Below are 18,911 nucleotides of genomic sequence, written 5' to 3'. Positions count from 1 at the left end.
AAATATGGCATTTCCTCATTCTTAAATCAGTTACGAAAGACTAGAAACTATCACAAAAACGTTAATGACGTCATCAGATGGGCGAATCACTGTGGGAATCCGGATGGGTTACTGGGTACATCAATGACATCCATTCTCCTCATTTAGAACAGACCGCTGAAGAATGACAGCCTGTACTTGTATGTTCAGCATACAGTGTGGTAAGATAAATCAATAAGTACATGGCAGTTAGCCAAAACACGACACGGTTAACCTAGAATGAAAATAGCCGCGCCCGGAGAGACCATCAAGCTTTCATCTCTGGTGCGCACGGGGCATTCCATTGCGCTCTGAACAAGGGGCAAGGACACAAGTGGAGAAAGCCTATTTCGAGCTAATTTCATATAGTGTAGGCCTAAAAACTAGACAATTCGGCGTAGAAAGTGTTTTTTACGGAGTATATTGCACATGTACTTTGTTTAGCAGCGCCTTCTAAAAATGTTGGACCATTTTGCGAATGTCTTCCATTTCAGGTAAATTATATATTGCACACCATTATTTGATAACAATACTGTTTTTGTAATATACGGTAATACTGAAGCAAACATGTTAAGGAGATTAGGTCTATCCATCAACTTCTGTGCGCAAAGTTCCAAACGCATGTTTGAAAGTTTCCAAATTATATTTTCAGAGGGTCGTGCCTACGGTGCCTTCGATGGTATCGTTATGATTTTCAGAATTTAAACGTCAAGAAGTTGCTGTATGTAGTCAATGGGTGAGGAATAGAACTATGCGCGGAACGACCTCTCTGGTGCGTAAAGTAAGCATGGGGGTGCCATGTCTACTGTCAAATCAAAGTTTATTGGGCGTTTACACAGATTTGCAGACGTTATTGCAGGTGTAGAGAAATGCTTGTGTTTTCTAGCTCCAACAGTGCAGTAATATCTAGCATTACATAACAATGCACACACACATATATATATACAGTATATAACAGAAAGAGCAATATCAGAAAGAACAATGTCAGAGTCCTGAATACAATTATATATAATGGAGTGTATATGGTGTGTATAGACCGTATGGACAGTATATGAATAGAAAAGGTGTGTACAGCAGTCACTCCAATATTTGCAGGACAACGAGGACAATCTACCTTTCCAATGAGACTTTGCATTAGAACGCAAAATAGAAACCACTTGGCCTCAATTTCTTCACTAGATTTACCAACAATGGCATAAATTGGCATAAATTGACATATACTAGGCCTATATACAGTTGAAGTCGGAGGTTTACATACACCTTAGCCAAATACATTGAAACACCGTTTTTCACAATTCCTGACATTTAATCCTAGTAAAAATTCCCTGTCTTAGGTCTGTTAGGATCACCACTTTATTTTAAGAATGTGAAATGTCAGAATAATAGTAGAGAGAATTATTTATTTCAGCTTTGATTTCTTTCATCACATTCCCAGTGGGTCAGAAGTGTACATATACTCAATTAGTATTTGGTAGCATTGCCTTTAAATTGTTTAACTTGGGGCAAACATTTCGAGTAGCCTTCCACAAGCTTCCCAAAATAAATTGGGTGAATTTTGGCCCATTCCTCCTGACAGAGCTGGTGTAACTGAGTCAGGTTTGTTGGCCCCCTTGCTCGCACATGCTTTTTCAGTTCTGCCCACAAATTTTCTATAGGATTGAGGTCAGGCTTTGTGATGGCGACTCCAATACCTTGACTTTGTTGTCCTTAAGCCATTTTGTCACAACTTTGGAAGTATGCTTGGGGTCATTGTCCATTTGGAAGACTCATTTGCGGCCAAGCTTTAATTTCCTGACTGATGTCTTAAGATGTTGCTTCAATATATCCACATCATTTTCCTTCCTCATGATGCCATTTATTTTGTGAAGTGCACCAGTCCCTCCTGCAGCAAGGCACCCCCACAACATGATGCTGCCACCCCCGTGCTTCACGGTTGGGATGGTGTTCTTCGGCTTGCAAGCATCCCCATTTTTCCTCCAAACATAATGATAGTCATTATAGCCAAACAGTGGCTTCTTCCTTGCTGAGCGGCCTTTCAGGTTATGGCGATATAGGACTCGTTTTACTGTGGATATAGATACTTTTTTACCTGTTTCCTCCAGCATCTTCACAAGGTCCTTTGCTGTTGTTCTAGGATTGATTTGCACTTTTCGCACAAAAGTATGTTCATCTCTAGGAGACAGAACGCATCTCCTTCCTGAGCGGTAGGACGGCTGCATGGTCCCATGGAGTTTATACTTGCGTACTATTGTTTGTAAAGATTAACGTGGTACCTTCAGGCGTTTGTAAAAAATAAAAATAAAAATCTGAGGACTTGGCTGGTTTCTTTTGATTTTCCCATGATGTCAAGCAAAGAGGCACTGAGTTTGAAGGTAGGCCTTGAAATACATACACAGCTACACCTCCAATTGACTCAAATGATGTCAATTAGCCTATCAGAAGCTTCTAAATACATTACATAATTTTTGGAATTTTCCAAGCTGTTTAAAGGCACAGTCAACTTAGTGTATGTAACTTCTGACCCACTGGAATTGTGATACACTGAATTATACGTGAATTATATGTAATCTGTAAACAATTGTTGAAAAAATTGCACAAAGTAGTCCTAGCTGACATGCCAAAACCATAGTTTGTTAACAAGAAATTTGTGGAGTGGTTGAAAAACAAGTTTTAATAACTCCAACCTAAGTGTATGTAAACTTCCGACTTCAACTGTACCTCTACAGAAATCCATGACATACAGTAAGGTATCATTATGTTCTGAAACAATGCATTACAGTAAGAGTGACAAGCACAATAACATCATGATTATTTATCTGACATTGTGTTTTTGTGTTCTTCTCAGGGTTAGTATGATGTGCATGGCCACAAACCTGTCTGCAGTTATTGGTCAATAAATCCGGGAGAGTGAACCTGGGACTTAGTTGTCATAGGGGGTTGATGTCCCTTCTGTGTAAATCTTCTGCAGAAGTAAATCAGAATTAGATTTTATAACCCACCTCATAGAGAAGCCAACGTATTGGCCAGAATGGGTTTTCCCAGTCCAACAGTCAAAACAGTCCAAACAGTCAGTTATTATTGTACATCATTTACAGTGTATCTGCTCCAGTGATCCTCTATTCTCTGGAACTGGTTGACATAACTTCCTGTTATGTGATTGTCAGATTTGCTGCCAGTCTGTAACTGCTCTCAGCCACCATTTCTGATGATGATGTGTGTGTCCCCCCAACCCCCTCAGGGCCGGTGGTGGTACTGCTGACGGTACTCCAGTGGGCAGGACGAGGCCTCCCTTCTCCTGTCAGGCCCATCTGTGACCCCCGCGTCCTGGATCGCTTCATCATGGAGGCCTGCGACACAGAGACCGCTCTGGTGAGCTTGAGGCCTAACCATCACTAGATGGACCTGAGCTAGTTTTTCATGTTTGAAAAATGTCACATTAGAAGATGGATGATGATACTATTAGACTGTATTATGTGCGGAGACAATTCAGCTTTGTTAGTGTGTTTGATCTGTCGGTGTGTCTCATCTTACCCTAACTGTGTCAATATGTCTTGCCTTCCTTCCCTCTTGCAGCGAGGTTGCAAGGCAGGGTGTGGAGTGACAGGCACATTTGTGGTTCCTCTGACAAATGTTGACTTTGTAGTCTGGGAGAAAAAGGATGTGAGTACCTGTCTATCAGTTCAATACCTGGGTTGTTCCACGAAATGAGTGCTTTTTGATGAATGCCCTTTGATATTTTTTAAGCAGAAATTGTGCACCAATATTGGTAAGATGCCTACATGACTATCGCCCAGTAGCACTCACATCTGTAGCCATGAAATTCTTTGAAAGGCTGGTCATGGCTCACAACACCATCATCCCAGACACCCTGGACCCACTCCAATTCACATACTGCCTCAACAGATCCACAGATGACGCAATCTCTATTGCATTCCACACTGCCCTTTCCCACATGGACAAAAGGAACACCTACATGAGAATCAAAAAGAAAGGAGGACCAAGTAACTCTTCATATATTTAATTAAAATGCCTTTATTTGTATGGCATGTTCAATGGAGTACTCCCTGATGAAGGCCATGCAGCCAAAAGTTTTTAAAATGTGTTTCCATTGAACATGCCATACAAATAAAGGCATTTTAATTAATTATATGAAGAGTTCCTTGGTCCTCCTTTCTTTTTGATGACCAATTTACCCCTTTTACCAAAGAGCACCTTCTGTCTACCAAAACCTACTATTGTGTACCTTAGCAGCGCTTCCCTTCCTCCTATTTTTTTTTTTTTTTTACCTATGTGAGAATGCTTTTCATTGACTACAGCTCAGCGTTCAACATCATGGTGCCCTCCAAGTTCATCACTAAGCTAAGGACCCTGGGACAGAACACCTCCCTCTGCAACTGGATCATGGACTTCCTGATGGGACGCCCCCAGGTGGTGAGGGTAAGCAACAACAGAGCTGCCACGCTGACCCTCAACACGGGAACCCCTCAGGGGTGTGTGCTTAGTCCCCTCCTGTACTCCCTGTTCACCTGCATGGCCGCGGATGACTCCAACACCATCATTAAGTTTGCAGATGACATAACGGTGGTAGGCCTGATCACTGACGACGATGAGACAGCCTATAGGGTGGAGGTTAGAGACCTGGAAGTGTGGCAGGACAAGAACCTCTCCCTCAACCTCAGTAAGCCAATGGAGCTGATCATGGACTACAGGAAATGAAGGGCCAAGCTCGCCCCCATTCACATCGACAGGGCTGTAGCGGAGTGGGTCGAGAGCTTCAAGTTCCTCTGTGTCCACATCACATCTATCATGGTCCAAAAACACCAACACAGTGGTGAATAGGGCACGACAACACCTCTTCCCCCTCAGGAGGCTGAAACGATTTGACATGGATAGATCCTCAAAAAGATCCTCAAAAAGTTCCCCAGCTGCACCATTAAGAGCATCTTGACTGGCTGCATCACCGCTTGGTAAGGCAACTACTTGGCAACCGACCGCAAGGCGCTACAGAGGGTAGTGCAGACGGCTCAGTACATTACTGGGGCCGAGCTCCCTACCATCCAGGACCTCTATACCAGGCGGTGTCAGTGGAAGGCCCTAAAAATTGTCAAAGACTCCAGCCACCCAAGTTATAGATTGTTCTCTCTGCTACCGCACAGCAAGCGGGACTGGTGCACCAAGTCTTGAACCAACAGGACCCTGAACAGCTTCTACCCCCAAGCCATAAAACTGCTAAATAGTTAGTTCAATAGTTAACTAAATAGCTATCCGGACTATCTGCATTGACCCTTTTTGCACAAACTTTTTTGACTCATCACATACGCCGCTGCTACTGTTTACTATCTGTCACTTTCTTTCTAGTTATATGCACAGTACATATCTAACTCAATTATCTCATACCCCTGCACATCGTCTCGGTACTGGTACCCTTTGTATATTGCCAAGTTATCATTATTCATTGTACAACATTTATTATTTTATTATTACGTGTTTTACTTTTCTATTATTTTTCTATTTTCTTTCTCTGCATTGCTGGGAAGAGCCTGTAAGTAAGCATTTCACTGTTAGGCCACACCTATTGTTTACAAAGTTCAAATTTGATTTGATTTGAACTTACATTGAGTCCATTGAGTCCACTGAGCTCTGCCTGCCAATACATGTATTTCTGTACAGTGTACCCATTAATACAGGATTACATTCACCCTAATGTGCATGCATCTTTAGCTATATAATGATGATGTATTATGACATTCTGTGAGTTTTGTTTTAGCGTACGCATGTATATAATGCATGTATGTGTGTATTCCCAGACTGGGGAGCAGGCTTTGGAGGTCCAGTCGGGGATGTCTCTGTTCGGCCAGGCCCTGGGTGCTGTGAGGGAGTCAGTGAGCCGTGTTGCCGTGCAGATCCTCATCGACAACAACAAGAGCAACATCCACAGCCTGGGCCAAGTGCTGCGCAGCCTCCACATCCAGGTGACTCACTGAGGAGTGTGAGTGTCTCGTCTACAGCATGGCCAGTGGATGGCACTGTGGTGTGAACAGTTTGTTATGTAGGGCCAGGAGAGTTTCTGGTCTGATCACATGGTAAAGAAAACCTCCTTGCCCCAATAGGCCCAGAGTTATTCCTGATCACATGACCTAACCAGGAAAAACTCCTATCCCACTTATCAGATATGTTTTTGTGTCTCTTTTTCTACCGTATATCACGTTTTAAGGTATGACCCCGTGCAGACAGTGTTGAAGAAACTAAAGTTTATTCCTTATTAAACAGGGGCAGGCAAACGACAGGTCAAGGCAGGCAAGGGTCAATAATCCAGAAAGGGTGTAAGGTACAAAACAGCAAGCGGGCGCAGGGTCAGGTCAGGCAGAGGTCGGTAATCAAGAGTAGTGGGGCAAAGGTACAGGATGACAGGCAGGCTCAGGGTCAAGACAGGCAGAAAGGTCAGAACCGGGAAACTAGAAAACAGGAGCAAGGAAACAGGCGGGAGCAGGGAAACAAAACGCTGGTAGATTCTACGAACAAAGCGAACTGGCAACAGACAAACAGAGAACACAGGTATAAATACACAGGGGATAATGGTGAAGATGGACGACACCTGGAGGGGGGTGGAGACAAGCACAAAGACATGTGAAACAGATCAGGGCGTGACACCATATGTGTGAGTCAGTTTGTACGTACTATACTCTACTGTACTGTACTGAACCTCCCCTACAGAGAGCCTCGTTGGGAATAGATAGGTGTTCTTGGAAAGGTCATGGAACATAGGTACCAAAGGAGGCTGGTGCGGGGAGGACATCTAAAAACAATGCCTGGAATGGAGTGAATGTAATGGTATCCAACACACGTCCTCCCACGTTCCAGCCATTACCTAATTAAGGTGCCATCAGCCGCCTGTGATGGGTACAGTCAGCCAGACATTCCCTTGCCCTCTCTGCCCTCTCCCCTCAGTGTACCACCGCCTACCTGCAGCGCTTTGTTTGCTTTTCTGTCAGAGGCGCCACTCTTCTCAGAAACCTGTGCCTTTTAAGGTTAGGGCAGTTCAGTGACTGAGATGGCATTGAGCAGGCCGGGTATGGCAGTGGAAGTTAGTGGAAAGGTGTCAGAATGGGGGTTCTATTTGGCTGCATACAGTTTGGTATGGAGTAGCAGGCCAAGAAGAACCTGGAATAGACCCTCTTCCACAGAACAGATGAGTGGTGCTTTTTTCCCCAAGGGTTGTGTACTAAACCTTGTTCTTCCTCCCATCCATTGAACAGGACCTGCCCCTTCCTCCAGCACCAGCAGTAGGTGACTTAGTGACTAGGAAGGTGTCATCCTTATCTGAGCTGCTCCATGTCCACACCAACTTCCTACGAGGGAAGGTTCGCCTGCTGCTCACCAACGCACCTGCCTGTCAACAGAACAGTACTTGATTGGAGCTTTCCTCAAAGGCAGAAGAGGCTGTGATTGGACCATTGTTTAGAGAGAGGATGAGGTGATTGGACTTTTGCTGAAACCTCTGAATGGCTTACCAAGTATGGAATGTGTAGACAAGGTGATTGCTGACCGGACAAAAACTGGTGGATAAGTAAGTTCCCTGTGGGTGGAGTTGGTGAGAACATGAATGAGTGAGAGAGAGAAAAACGGAAGTTCTACCTAGCAGTACTGCCAAAGAGCTCTAATGCATGCAGTGGAATAAGCTACAGATAGAACACATCATAGAAGATCATATATAAAGTCCTAAATTCAAGAATTTTATATTATGTTCTATTTATACAGTTTGCATTAAACTTGTCTTAAACGTGTTTTTATATAAATCTCTATTTTCATATGAGTGTGTCCCTTTTAGTCTTTGAACCATAGGCTTCTCATTGATGCTAAGGTTTAACATACTGAAGTCAGTGTTTGTGTGTTCATGTAATATGCTTGCTCAGTGCTGTTATAATTCAGACCACAGGTACACTTTGCTGCAGGACAATATATTGATCACTTCTCACTGTGTGCTCTCTGCACTCTGTCTGTCTGTACCCCTCCCTCCCTCCATGCCCCCTCTCTCTCCCTTTCTCTGGCTCACCCTGTCTTTGGGGTCAGAGCAGACATTGTATTTCACCACCAGGCAGCACATACAGCTCTCCGGCCTGGCAGGCAGAGAATTGAAGATGAGAATGAGTTCAGTTCCTGGATACAGTTCTATACTCTGTTGCCCTCTGCTGGATAGACCGTGACATCATTGCCCTACTTAGACCCCGCATACACAAAGAACAGCTCTATGGCTATAAAAAGAAAAAGACATCATCATGAAATCATCTCATATTTGTGCATATAGACAAAATGTTCACCAGAAACAAAAAACACAAAAGAACACCAACCAAAGTATGTCAACATGGGTAATTATTAATCAGATCAGCAACCACTCACAGATTATCAATTTAAATAATTAGATGTTATGTGTTCATAGACAATAACAGGGAGGCAAATGTGATAATTTGTTTAAGAATGTATTTTTAATGTTCTCCATTTCAGGTGCACAACATACAGTCTGTTATAGCCTCTATATGAAATAGAAATATTAACTTCATTCTTTAAACCCGTTCGTTATGCTTCCTTACAGTGTCTTAATCCTCCAGTAAGTGCTGATTTCAGACTAAATGAAAACAGAGACAAACAGGTGCAAACCTTTTTGGGCAACCCAGCGTGAACCTCGGAAAAGTAGAGATTTGCATCCTTGTAATGTTTCTTTGTAACATTGAGCCAACGTCAGACTTTAGTGTCACTGTGTAAACTTGGTGAGAGTGTGCTTCCAGAGTCTGTTGGCTGTCATATCCCTGGTTTCCAAATTTCAGTCATTTTTTTTTTTTTTTTTAGAAAAATACTGTATTTTTTCACTTTTCCTTTTTGGAAACATGGGCCTCTCAAATGGACAGCAAACAGGTGAGCTGATATTCGCAGAAAATGACTTAAACAGAGAGTGTGCATGGCAGACATAATAGTAAAGGATAGCAAAGCAACCACAACCGTCAGAGTCTGAAACAAGACTGAAGAGTACAAAGGGGTTGACAACATACTGTACCTGTTCTAAGCTATGGGTAATACTGTATGTCACTTCTCAGGACAGTGAGTGTCACTAACAAGTACCAACAGCACCACCATCAAGATTCAAGTTTCCTAGTTCTGTAGGTTTGGGTTGAGCAGTTTCAAACCATGACTTTATCTCTACCACTCTCCATCAGTTCCTTCCTCTTTCTTTCCTTCTGTCTCTCGCTCTTGATCACTCTCCCATTTTCTTTTTCTCTGTATCCCTATTCTCTCTAAATCTGCTATTTATGCAGCTCTTATCTTTGGCCACTTAACGGATGCAAAAGGCTCATCTTAAATGAATCCAGACAAAATCTGTCTTCATGATTGATGTGGCAATTGACAATTGTGCAAGTAATGCCCACCTCCATCCAGAACCCCACACACGTCCAGTATGTCCTTTCTACCCTAGAGAAACCTGAGCCATATCCCCTTCCCTATCGCTATTATGTTGAACTCAATCATGCTAGGATTTTAGATGTAGTTCACAGATCATTCATGTATGTTAATAACTGTCTACATGTTCCCATAACTTGTTGCACGTTGACATTGAAAATCTAAGAAATAAAGAGAATCAAACAACAACAACGGATCAGCCGTCTGAACTTGCACCTGTTGTCACAAAGGAAAGATTTGACCGTTCACTCATAAACCAACCCATAAACATAATATTTACAAATACCAGTTTGTTCTCTTAAACTTCAAAAAAATGTACAGTTTGTTTTCCATGGTGTGTGTTTTGTTCATTTTTCTGAGTCCCGGCCCCTGTGACAGATGCCAGTCTAACCCCAGTGTGATCATCATCATCCCAAAACAAGACAGGAAACAGAACAGGAAAAACATGGGGAACTCCATCCTGACAGATTTTTTTTTTTTTCTGTATATATGTGAGTAATGTTTATCAAATGTTTTTTCTACTCAAGATATTGAACGCATCCTCAGTGCATCGGAGACATATCAGGCTTCTGCTGAAGACTCATCTCTCCATCGTCGTTGTTGGTTTTGATGTCAAGGTTTTTCTTATTTTGTCTCAACATCCGCTCTGTAACAGTTTTTTTTCATGAATGTTCAGAGTTCATTGTGTCCCTGTGTTCAGTTGTGCGGTTGAAAGATCTAAAACGTGCGTACAAGGCTTTTCACCTTTGACCTACAGTATGTCAGTCAGTCTGTCTGAGCCCCCCTCATACCCCCTGCACCCTCTCCCCTCAGCAACACAGAGAATCTCAGAACAACAGAAGAGGATTTGAAAAGACAGTGTCATACCCAGTCTCCAAAAACCTGAAGCACGTAGCTAAAAGCCCACTGAGGAGAGGATGAGAGTGCTTCAAACGAAGATAATTGTTCAGAGACAACCCTTTATTCCTGGGAAAATGTGTAGAATTCTATCAATTTTTATCATTGAGGCAATCCACGTGAAGTATGACATTTTCACCATTCAAAAACAAGTATTAGCCTATCATGGACAAACACTGCAAGCTGATGGAGTGGTAAAGTCCAACAATGTTTTTTCTTCAGTTGACCGTGCAACACTCCACAGCTAAAGTAATGAGAGAAAGAGAGAAATAAAATGAGGGAGAGAGAGAGGGGGCTTCCATCAGTCTTTCAGGGCGGCAGGTGCTTGTGGAACAGCCTCAGTGATAAGAAATGAAAAAATAAAGGACATATTTGTTGTCCTTGTTATAATCATAGTCATAGTCAATATTCATCTCTTGAAAGCCTTTTTGAAGTATCTACAGAATAGAAGATAGTTTTCTTGTGCACGAAGTTCAGCTGACGTAAAAAACTAAAAGAAAGTACTTTTCAAGAAAGAAAAAAAAACAACAATAAAAAAAACAAGGCCAAACCTTGAAATAAAAAGGAAAAATTCAAGATATCCACTCTGATGTCCATCCTCCATTTAGAAAATAAAAATCATGCAGAAGATCCCAGACAGCAAACCAGTTATAAATCTTAATATTCTCTTTATATTTTTTACATGGATATATTTAATATTTTCCCCCTTGAGTAAAGCCCAGCCAAGGTGCAACACTGAATGCAATAAAAACAAAAAGAAATTGCAAAAGATCAAAAACAAAGATGAAACGTCTGGCACTTTTTTGATTATGGTAATTCCTTGTGTAAGATCAAGTCAGGATGGGCCTCTCCAGGTGGTCCATTGGACCCCATTGAAAGAGGAGCGTTATCACAGTACTTGGCACCAAGAATGCTGGTAAAAACGAGATATCAGAATCTCACCTTTTTCATTCATATCCTTACAATTTATCAATAATACATAATTTACATTTATGTGTTTGTATAAAAGACTCCAAAGAGGAAAAAACGGAGTCCTGAAGTGGTTTGCGCAAGAGAGAAATAGGATGAAAATGAGACTGGGAGGAATGTGTGAACGTTGTGATCAAGAGCTATAGGAACAGACGTGGAGAGAAGTGAGTGGGAGGCAGAGAGAAGAAGAACAGTAATATTGGTTGAGAGAGAGAGAGGAAGATAGAGAGTGTGAGAGAGAGAGAGAGTGAAACACCCAGATTGTACAGACATATGAACAGGTTGGAGGATGTGTGATAGAGATGTGTTAGTTGGGTAATGATAGTCTTTGTCCCAGCAGCCCACAGCCTGAGTCAGACTGAGCCATGCATCCCAACAGTAGGGGGCGATAACACAGCCTCATGGGGAGATTGACAGAGAACAGAATGACACGGAGAAAGAGAAAAAAGCAACACAGAAAAAGAAGAGAGGATAACCCCAGTAAGAGAGAGAAGAAGGAGGAGAGGACCAGTCTGTGTGGTGTTTATTTGTATCTCTGCTGATCCAGAGGTTATGCTTGGTCCTATACGCGGGTGGTGGAGTGTTGGTGTGGCAGGGCGTTGTTGCTGTGTCCAGGGGTGGGGGTGGTGGAGGGTGCCGGGGCGGGGGGGTAGGTGTTGAAGGGGTGGAGGGGCTGCATGCCGCTGATGGTGCTGGGCATCATGGTGATGGTGTTTGCCGTCATCAGCGGCACGTCCTCCGGTGCCCGCCGCAGCGCCAGCGTGTAGTCCGGCGGGCCCACCTGTGCCCGAAGCGGCTCCAGGTCGCCATGGAGACCGCGGGAAGGGAGGGGCGTGCCGATACCATGCTCCATCTCTACTCTCTGCTGCTTCATCTGCAGGGACATGAGCTCCTCCTCCTGGCTCAATGCCAGGTCATTGTGGGACGGGGCTCCCATGCCCAAGCCCATGGTGGTGCCCATGCCACGCTGGGGGGACAAGCGGCGGTGGCGTCTCTGCAGCAGCTCGTGGCGCTTGTCCCGTTTATAGTAGAGCGCTGCGAAGGCCAGCACGTTGAGGAAGAGCAGCGAGGCGCCCACAGCCACAGTCACACTCAGCTCCGTGGAGTAGTCCCTTATCTCGTCAGGGAACGGGTTGCGGCGGGGCGGCTCTGAGGGGTCTGGCTCGGGTTCAGAGGGGTTGGTGGAGATGACAGGGTGGCGGGTGGAGCGTGCCCCAGGGGGGCCAGGCCGGTGGACGCGGGGACCTCCTCCTCCAGGTGGCAGGCGGGTGGTGATGGGGTTGATGTCCTCATGCAGGGAGTGCAGGTGAGGCACCAGCTCCAGCCAGAAGGCCACCTTGTTGGCCCGGTAGTTGTCCCTGACGCGGGGCTTCAGGCCAATGTGAAGGTACTGCTTGTCCTTGGAGCTGAACTTGGTCCAGATGACCTCCTCAAAGCGGTTGGGCTTGGTGTGGATGAACTTAGTGTCCTGAGGGACAGGCAGGTTGGGATCCCTGATGGAAAAAAAGAGAACAAGAGAGAGAGAAGGAAGGAAGGAAGGAAGGAAGGAAGGAAGGAAGGAAGGAAGGACGGACGGACGGACGGACGGACGGAAGGAAGGAAGGAAGGAAGGAAGGAAGGAAGGAAGGAAGGAAGGAAGGAAGGAAGGAAGGAAGGAAGGAAGGAAGGAAAGAAAGAAAGAAAGAAAGATGATCAAAATAATTGAGCATGTACTGTATGCATCTGATAGAGCATGTTTCTAATTTGATATCTCAGTGCTGTGTCTAGGTCCTGTCTAGGTTCAGTACTGACCCGGTCTTGGCAAAGTTGGTCCAGTAGGTCATGACCACAGCACTGAGCATGACGTCATTCTTCGAGAAGTTACAGGGGAACAGGTCTGTGGCTCCCACCATGGGGACCCCAAACACGTAGGGTAGCTCATCCCCGTGGGCCGCGTCCGCCCACTCTGGCCGGGCCTCTGTCTGGCAGTGGTGGTGGAAGGTGTAGAAGTAGACAGGAGACTGGAACTCAGCGTGCAGCTTGGCTGTGGCCACAGCTGGCGCCACCCACTGGTGATCTGTGAACAGTGCCAGCAGGGTCTTCCTCCTCATGTCTATGTTGTCCCTGTCGGCCCAGTCTGTGTACATGAACTTTATGGTCTCCCTCAGGATGTCCTTACCTGAAGACAGACAGAGATGGGGTGAGACACAGAGAGAGCAAGCGAGAGATGAGAGAGAGAGAGAGAGAATGAGCAAGATAGAGATGAGAGAGAGAGAGAGGACAACAGCACAATTAGACCCAACCAAATCATGAGAAAACAAAAAGATAATTACTTGACACATTGGAAAGAATTAACAAAAAAACAGAGCAAACTAGAATGCTATTTGGCCCTAAACAGAGAGTATACAGTGGCAGAATACCTGACCACTGTGACTGACCCAAACTTAAGGAAAGCTTTGACTATGTACAGACTCAGTGAGCATAGCCTTGCTATTGAGAAAGGCCGCCGTAGGCAGACATGGCTCTCAAGAGAAGACAGGCTATGTGTTCACTGCCCACAAAATGAGGTGGAAACTGAGCTGCACTTCCTAACCTCCTGCCCAATGTATGACCATATTAGAGAGACATATTTCCCTCAGATTACACAGATCCACAAAGAATTCGAAAACAAATCCAATTTTGATAAACTCCCATATCTACTGGGTGAAATTCCACAGTGTGCCATCACAGCAGCAAGATTTGTGACCTGTTGCCACAAGAAAAGGGCAACCAGTGAAGAACAAACACCATTGTAAATACAACCCATATTTATGTTTATTTATTTTAACTTGTGTGCTTTAACCATTTGTACATTGTTACAACACTGCATATATATAATATGACATTTGTCATGTCTTTATTGTTTTGAAACTTCTGTATGTGTAATGTTTACTGTTCATTTTTATTGTTTATTTCACTTTTGTATATTATCTACCTCACTTGCTTTGGCAATGTTAACACATGTTTCCCATGCCAATAAAGCCCCTTGAATTGAATTGAATTGAATTGAATTGAGAGAGAGAGAGAGAGAGAGAGAGAGAGAGAGAGAGAGAGAGAGAGAGAGAGAGAGAGAGAGAGAGAGAGAGAGAGAGAGAGAGAGAGAGAGAGAGAGAGAGAGAGAGAGAGAGAGAGAGAGAGAGAGAGAGAGAGAGAGAGAAGGGGAGAGACAGAATGAGAGCAAGAGAGGGATTAGAGAGACAGAGAGAGGGGGGAGAGACAGAGAGGGGGGAAGACAGAGAGGGGGGAGACAAAGAGATGAGAGAGACAGGGAGAGGGGGGAGAAGCAGAGAGAGGGAGGAGAGACAGAACGAGCAAGAGAGATATTAGAGAGAAAGAAAGGGGGAGAGAGAGAGAAAGGGTAGAGACAGAGAATGAGAGCAAGAGAGAGATTAGAGAGACAGAGAGAGGGGGAGACAGGGGGGGCAGAGAATGAGAGCAGGGACTATCAAGAAAAAACTTCTAACAAACCAAAACCTGCAGAAGAAACACAGCGGAACCTAGAAATACCATCCAACACAAAACTCAGTGAGTAATATTCAGTCTGAAGCTACTTAGATAGATTCTCTTTTTTTTCTACCATGTTATTGACTTGTTTATTGTTTACTCCATGTGTAACTCTGTGTTGTCTGTTCACACTGCTATGCTTTATCTTGGCCAGGTCGCAGTTGCAAATGAGAACTTGTTCTCAACTAGCCTACCTGGTTAAATAAAGGTGAAATAAAAAATAAAAAAAACTTCTGAAGCCAAAAAGTAAAAGACAATCTCTAGGTCATTTTGTTATATAAAGTTAAGTAAATAAGTATACTAAGCTACCAAAATGCTAGGACAGAACAGACCTGGCGGCACCTTCAATTAGCACTGAGGTTTGAAGCCAGATGTGTAAAAACTCTTGAACCCAACAATGGCAGGAGAGTTTCACAGCTCCCCCCACCCAAATTTAGAGGCCTTTGAAGCCCCAACGGCTTATCCCTGTCCAGAGGTCATTACAATACAGTACCCCATGTATAATAAAAATAACACTGCAAGGAATAAGTATAAAAAAAGCTCCTCAAGGACAACCCAGAAACATTATTTGCTGACTGCTACAAAGAGGGGAACGTAAGCAACTTAATTTCCTACACAGACCATCCCCTGGCATGGCACAGTGCTGTAAGAGCACACTACCCCAAGAGAGAGTGTATTGGCCAAGGGTGGAAACTCAGAAAACTAGACATTGAGGAAATTGAAACAATGTCTGTCAACGTGTACAAGTCTGGGACAGTAATGGTGCATGGCATCATGCAGGACTTTTATGGGATCAAAGAGAGAGCACAGCAGGAAAATCTATCTCCCTGTGACGACTCCCCCATCCTGAGTGAGTCTGATCACACCTCTTCAAACTGTCCCGCAGATGAGAATAGTGTCACCCCCCCAGCACTGAACACACCCAGGTCCCACAACTGCACTGGTCCTCCATCATTGAGAGGGATAAATTCACAGAGCTGGAGAGAGACATGTTGGAGCTCAGAGAGCTGGTCCACACAATCCAGACAGAAGAACCCACAAAACAGACCAGCACAACAAGACCCGGAGGGCAGAATGTGGAGATGGATGGCTGTCTGAGAGAGCTGGCTGCTCTACGGACTGAGGTGAGATAACTTAAAGAGGCACACATGGCATTGAAGGACGAGGTCAGAAAGCTGAGGTGTGACAGAGAGCAGGACACTCCCCCAGACAAGCCAGCAAGGCTGGGAGTGATTGAAAAAACTTCTTCCACTCACCCCAATGCACAAGTGTTTATCTCCACCCTGCTACCACAAAAAGACTTTCACCCTGCCACCATACAGCGGGTGAATGCAAGCATTTCGCAAGACTGTGCCTCAAAACCTAAATGTATACCTGGCCCACCACTCCACCCTGGACTTTAACAGCCTTTACGACCAGGTCCACCTCCACAAGGCAGCAATCCCAACTTTTGCCAGGACCCTGAAGGACGTCGGCACGCTCCTGAGGACGTCATCCTCAACCGTAGCCCCAACACCTCACACAGGAGCAACAGAGCAATGGACACCCCGCCCAGACCAGTGAGACACCCTCCCAGACGGCAATGGCCTCAACATGACAGCAGGACATTATGCCCAGGCCGTGAGCAGAGCAACAGGCCCAACCACCGCTATTACACCCGCCAATCCTGCGACCTAAGAGGTGTGTATCAGATGCTTAACATGCTCTGCTCACACCTACTGTGATTGTCCGGGCCTAAACCACACAAAAACAACACTAGACACTATGGAACACAAAGCTTTTACTATCTCATCCTGGAATATACAAGGTCTGAGGTCATCTGCCTTTGGTCTAAAGAGCAGGAACCCAGATTTCATCAAAGAAATTGGAAATACAGACATTCTTATCCTACAAGAAACATGGTATAAAGGAGACAGGCCCACTGGTTGCCCTCTATGTCATGTTTTGTCTTTGATCATGTCTTGTCCCTGTGCTTCCCTCTGCTGGTCTTATTAGGTTCTTTCTCTTTCTCTCTCTCTATCGTTCCGTTCATGCTCCCAGCTGTTTCTCATTCTCCCTACGACCTCATTTACTCTTTCACACCTGTCCCCTATTTTGCCCTCTGATTAGAGTCCCTATTTCTCCCTCTGTTTTCCGCTCCTGTCCTTGTCGGATTCTTGTTTGATGTTTGCAGTTCCTGTGTCTTGTTCCGCCCTGTCGTGTTCTTTTGCCTTCTTCAGATGCTGCGTGTGAGCAGGTGTCTATGTCAGCTACGGCCTGTGCCTTCCTGAAGCGACCTGCAGTCTGTGGTCGCGTCTCCAGTCGTTCCTCTCTATTGACGAGAGGATTTCAGTTTCCTGTTTTGGATTTCCATTGATTTATATCCAGGAGTATCATTATTTGTTTTATACTGGAATAAAGACTCTGTTACTATTACGTCGCTTTTGGGTCCTCATTCATCTGCATAATAGAAGAATCCGACCAAGAATGGACCCAGCGACTACGGATTCTCTCAACACTGCCGTCGAGTTCCAGGGAGCTATGCTCGGCAGACACGAGCAGGAATTGTTTGCTGCTCGTCATGCCGTTGAGACCCTGGCCGCTCAGGTCTCCGATCTCTCTGGACAGTTTCAGAGTCTTCGTCTCGTGCCACCAGCTACTTCCTGGTCTTCCGAGTCTCCGGAACCTAGGGTTAATAACCCACCATGTTACTCTGGGCAGCCCACTGAGTGTCGCTCCTTTCTCACCCAGTGTGATATTGTGTTCTCTCTCCAGCCCAACACGTACTCAAGAGAGAGAGCTCGGATCGCTTACGTCATATCACTCCTTACTGGTCGGGCTCGGGAGTGGGGCACAGCTATCTGGGAGGCAAGGGCTGAGTGTTCTAACGATTATCAGAACTTTAAAGAGGAGATGATACGGGTTTTTGATCGTTCAGTTTTTGGGAAGGAGGCTTCCAGGGCCCTGGCTTCCCTATGTCAAGGTGATCGATCCATAACGGATTACTCTATAGAGTTTCGCACTCTTGCTGCCTCCAGTGACTGGAACGAGCCGGCGTTGCTCGCTCGTTTTCTGGAGGGACTTCATGCTGAGGTTAAGGATGAGATTCTCTCCCGGGAGGTTCCTTCCAGCGTGGACTCTTTGATTGCACTCGCCATCCGCATAGAACGACGGATAGATCTTCGTCATCGAGCTCGTGGAAGAGAGCTCGCGTTAACGGTGCTTCCCCTCTCCGCATCTCAACCATCTCCTCCCACCGGCTCAGAGACTGAGCCCATGCAGCTGGGAGGTATTCGCATCTCGACTAAGGAGAGGGAACGGAGAATCACCAACCGCCTTTGCCTCTATTGCGGTTCTGCTGGACATTTTGTCATGTCATGTCCAGTAAAAGCCAGAGCTCATCAGTAAGCGGAGGGCTACTGGTGAGCGCTACTACTCAGGTCTCTCCATCAAGATCCTGTACTACCTTGTCGGTCCATCTACGCTGGACCGGTTCGGCTGCTTCCTGCAGTGCCTTGATAGACTCAGGGGCTGAGGGTTGTTTTATGGACGAAGCATGGGCTCGGAAACATGACATTCCTCTCAGACAGTTAGGGAAGCCCACGCCCATGTTCGCCTTAGATGGTAGTCTTCTCCCCAGTATCAGATGTGAGACACTACCTTTAACCCTCACAGTATCTGGTAACCACAGTGAGACCATTTCCTTTTTGATTTTTCGTTCACCTTTTACACCTGTTGTTTTGGGTCATCCCTGGCTAGTATGTCATAATCCTTCTATTAATTGGTCTAGTAATTCTATTCTATCCTGGAACGTTTCTTGTCATGTGAAGTGTTTAATGTCTGCTATCCCTCCTGTGTCTTCTGTCCCCTCTACTCAGGAGGAACCTGGTGATTTGACAGGAGTGCCGGAGGAATATCATGATCTGCGCACGGTCTTCAGTCGGTCCAGAGCCAGCTCCCTTCCTCCTCACCGGTCGTATGATTGTTGTATTGATCTCCTTCCGGGGACCACTCCCCCTCGGGGTAGACTATACTCTCTGTCGGCTCCCGAACGTAAGGCTCTCGAGGATTATCTG

At 45.2% G+C, this 18,911-nt stretch overlaps 2 protein-coding genes across 4 annotated transcripts in view; one reads left to right on the top strand and one right to left on the bottom strand.

Annotated features, from left to right (window-relative positions):
- Positions 1-274: 274 nt before the first annotated feature.
- On the top strand, positions 275-8,486 carry LOC139552458 (erythropoietin-like). Of its 2 annotated transcripts, XR_011670435.1 has the most exons (6): positions 275-512; positions 3,257-3,387; positions 3,592-3,678; positions 5,826-5,990; positions 7,275-7,585; positions 8,094-8,486. XR_011670435.1 is itself a non-coding variant. In XM_071364218.1 (5 exons), exons 1-5 carry the CDS (start codon positions 497-499, stop codon positions 7,428-7,430), a joined length of 555 nt encoding a protein of 184 aa, XP_071220319.1. In that variant the 5' UTR covers positions 275-496; the 3' UTR covers positions 7,431-7,828. The 2 variants fall into 2 exon arrangements, 1 of the variants encoding a protein (XP_071220319.1); XM_071364218.1 differs by lacking the exon at positions 8,094-8,486 and having other exon boundaries at positions 7,275-7,828.
- The window catches only part of LOC139552457 (neuroligin-2-like), a 97,400-nt gene continuing 86,968 nt past the window's right edge, over positions 8,480-18,911 (bottom strand). For both annotated transcript variants that reach the window (XM_071364216.1, XM_071364217.1), the window contains 2 exons: positions 13,126-13,492; positions 8,480-12,827 (listed from right to left, as the gene is read on the bottom strand). In XM_071364216.1, coding sequence (XP_071220317.1) covers positions 11,897-12,827; positions 13,126-13,492 — 1,298 coding nt within the window. In that variant the 3' untranslated portion in view covers positions 8,480-11,896. The remainder of the gene's footprint in view (positions 12,828-13,125; positions 13,493-18,911) is intronic.

Source organism: Salvelinus alpinus, chromosome 24 (genome assembly GCF_045679555.1).
Source record: "Salvelinus alpinus chromosome 24, SLU_Salpinus.1, whole genome shotgun sequence".
Lineage (NCBI taxonomy): Eukaryota > Metazoa > Chordata > Actinopteri > Salmoniformes > Salmonidae > Salvelinus > Salvelinus alpinus.
This window is presented reverse-complemented; position numbering and strand designations above follow the sequence as displayed.

Bases quoted from the DNA above. Each gene is read 5' to 3' on its own strand.
- LOC139552458 (XM_071364218.1), top strand. The intron at 3,388-3,591 runs GTGAGCTTGAGG...TCCCTCTTGCAG, and splicing joins GCGACACAGAGACCGCTCTG to CGAGGTTGCAAGGCAGGGTG. The intron at 3,679-5,825 runs GTGAGTACCTGT...GTGTATTCCCAG, and splicing joins TAGTCTGGGAGAAAAAGGAT to ACTGGGGAGCAGGCTTTGGA.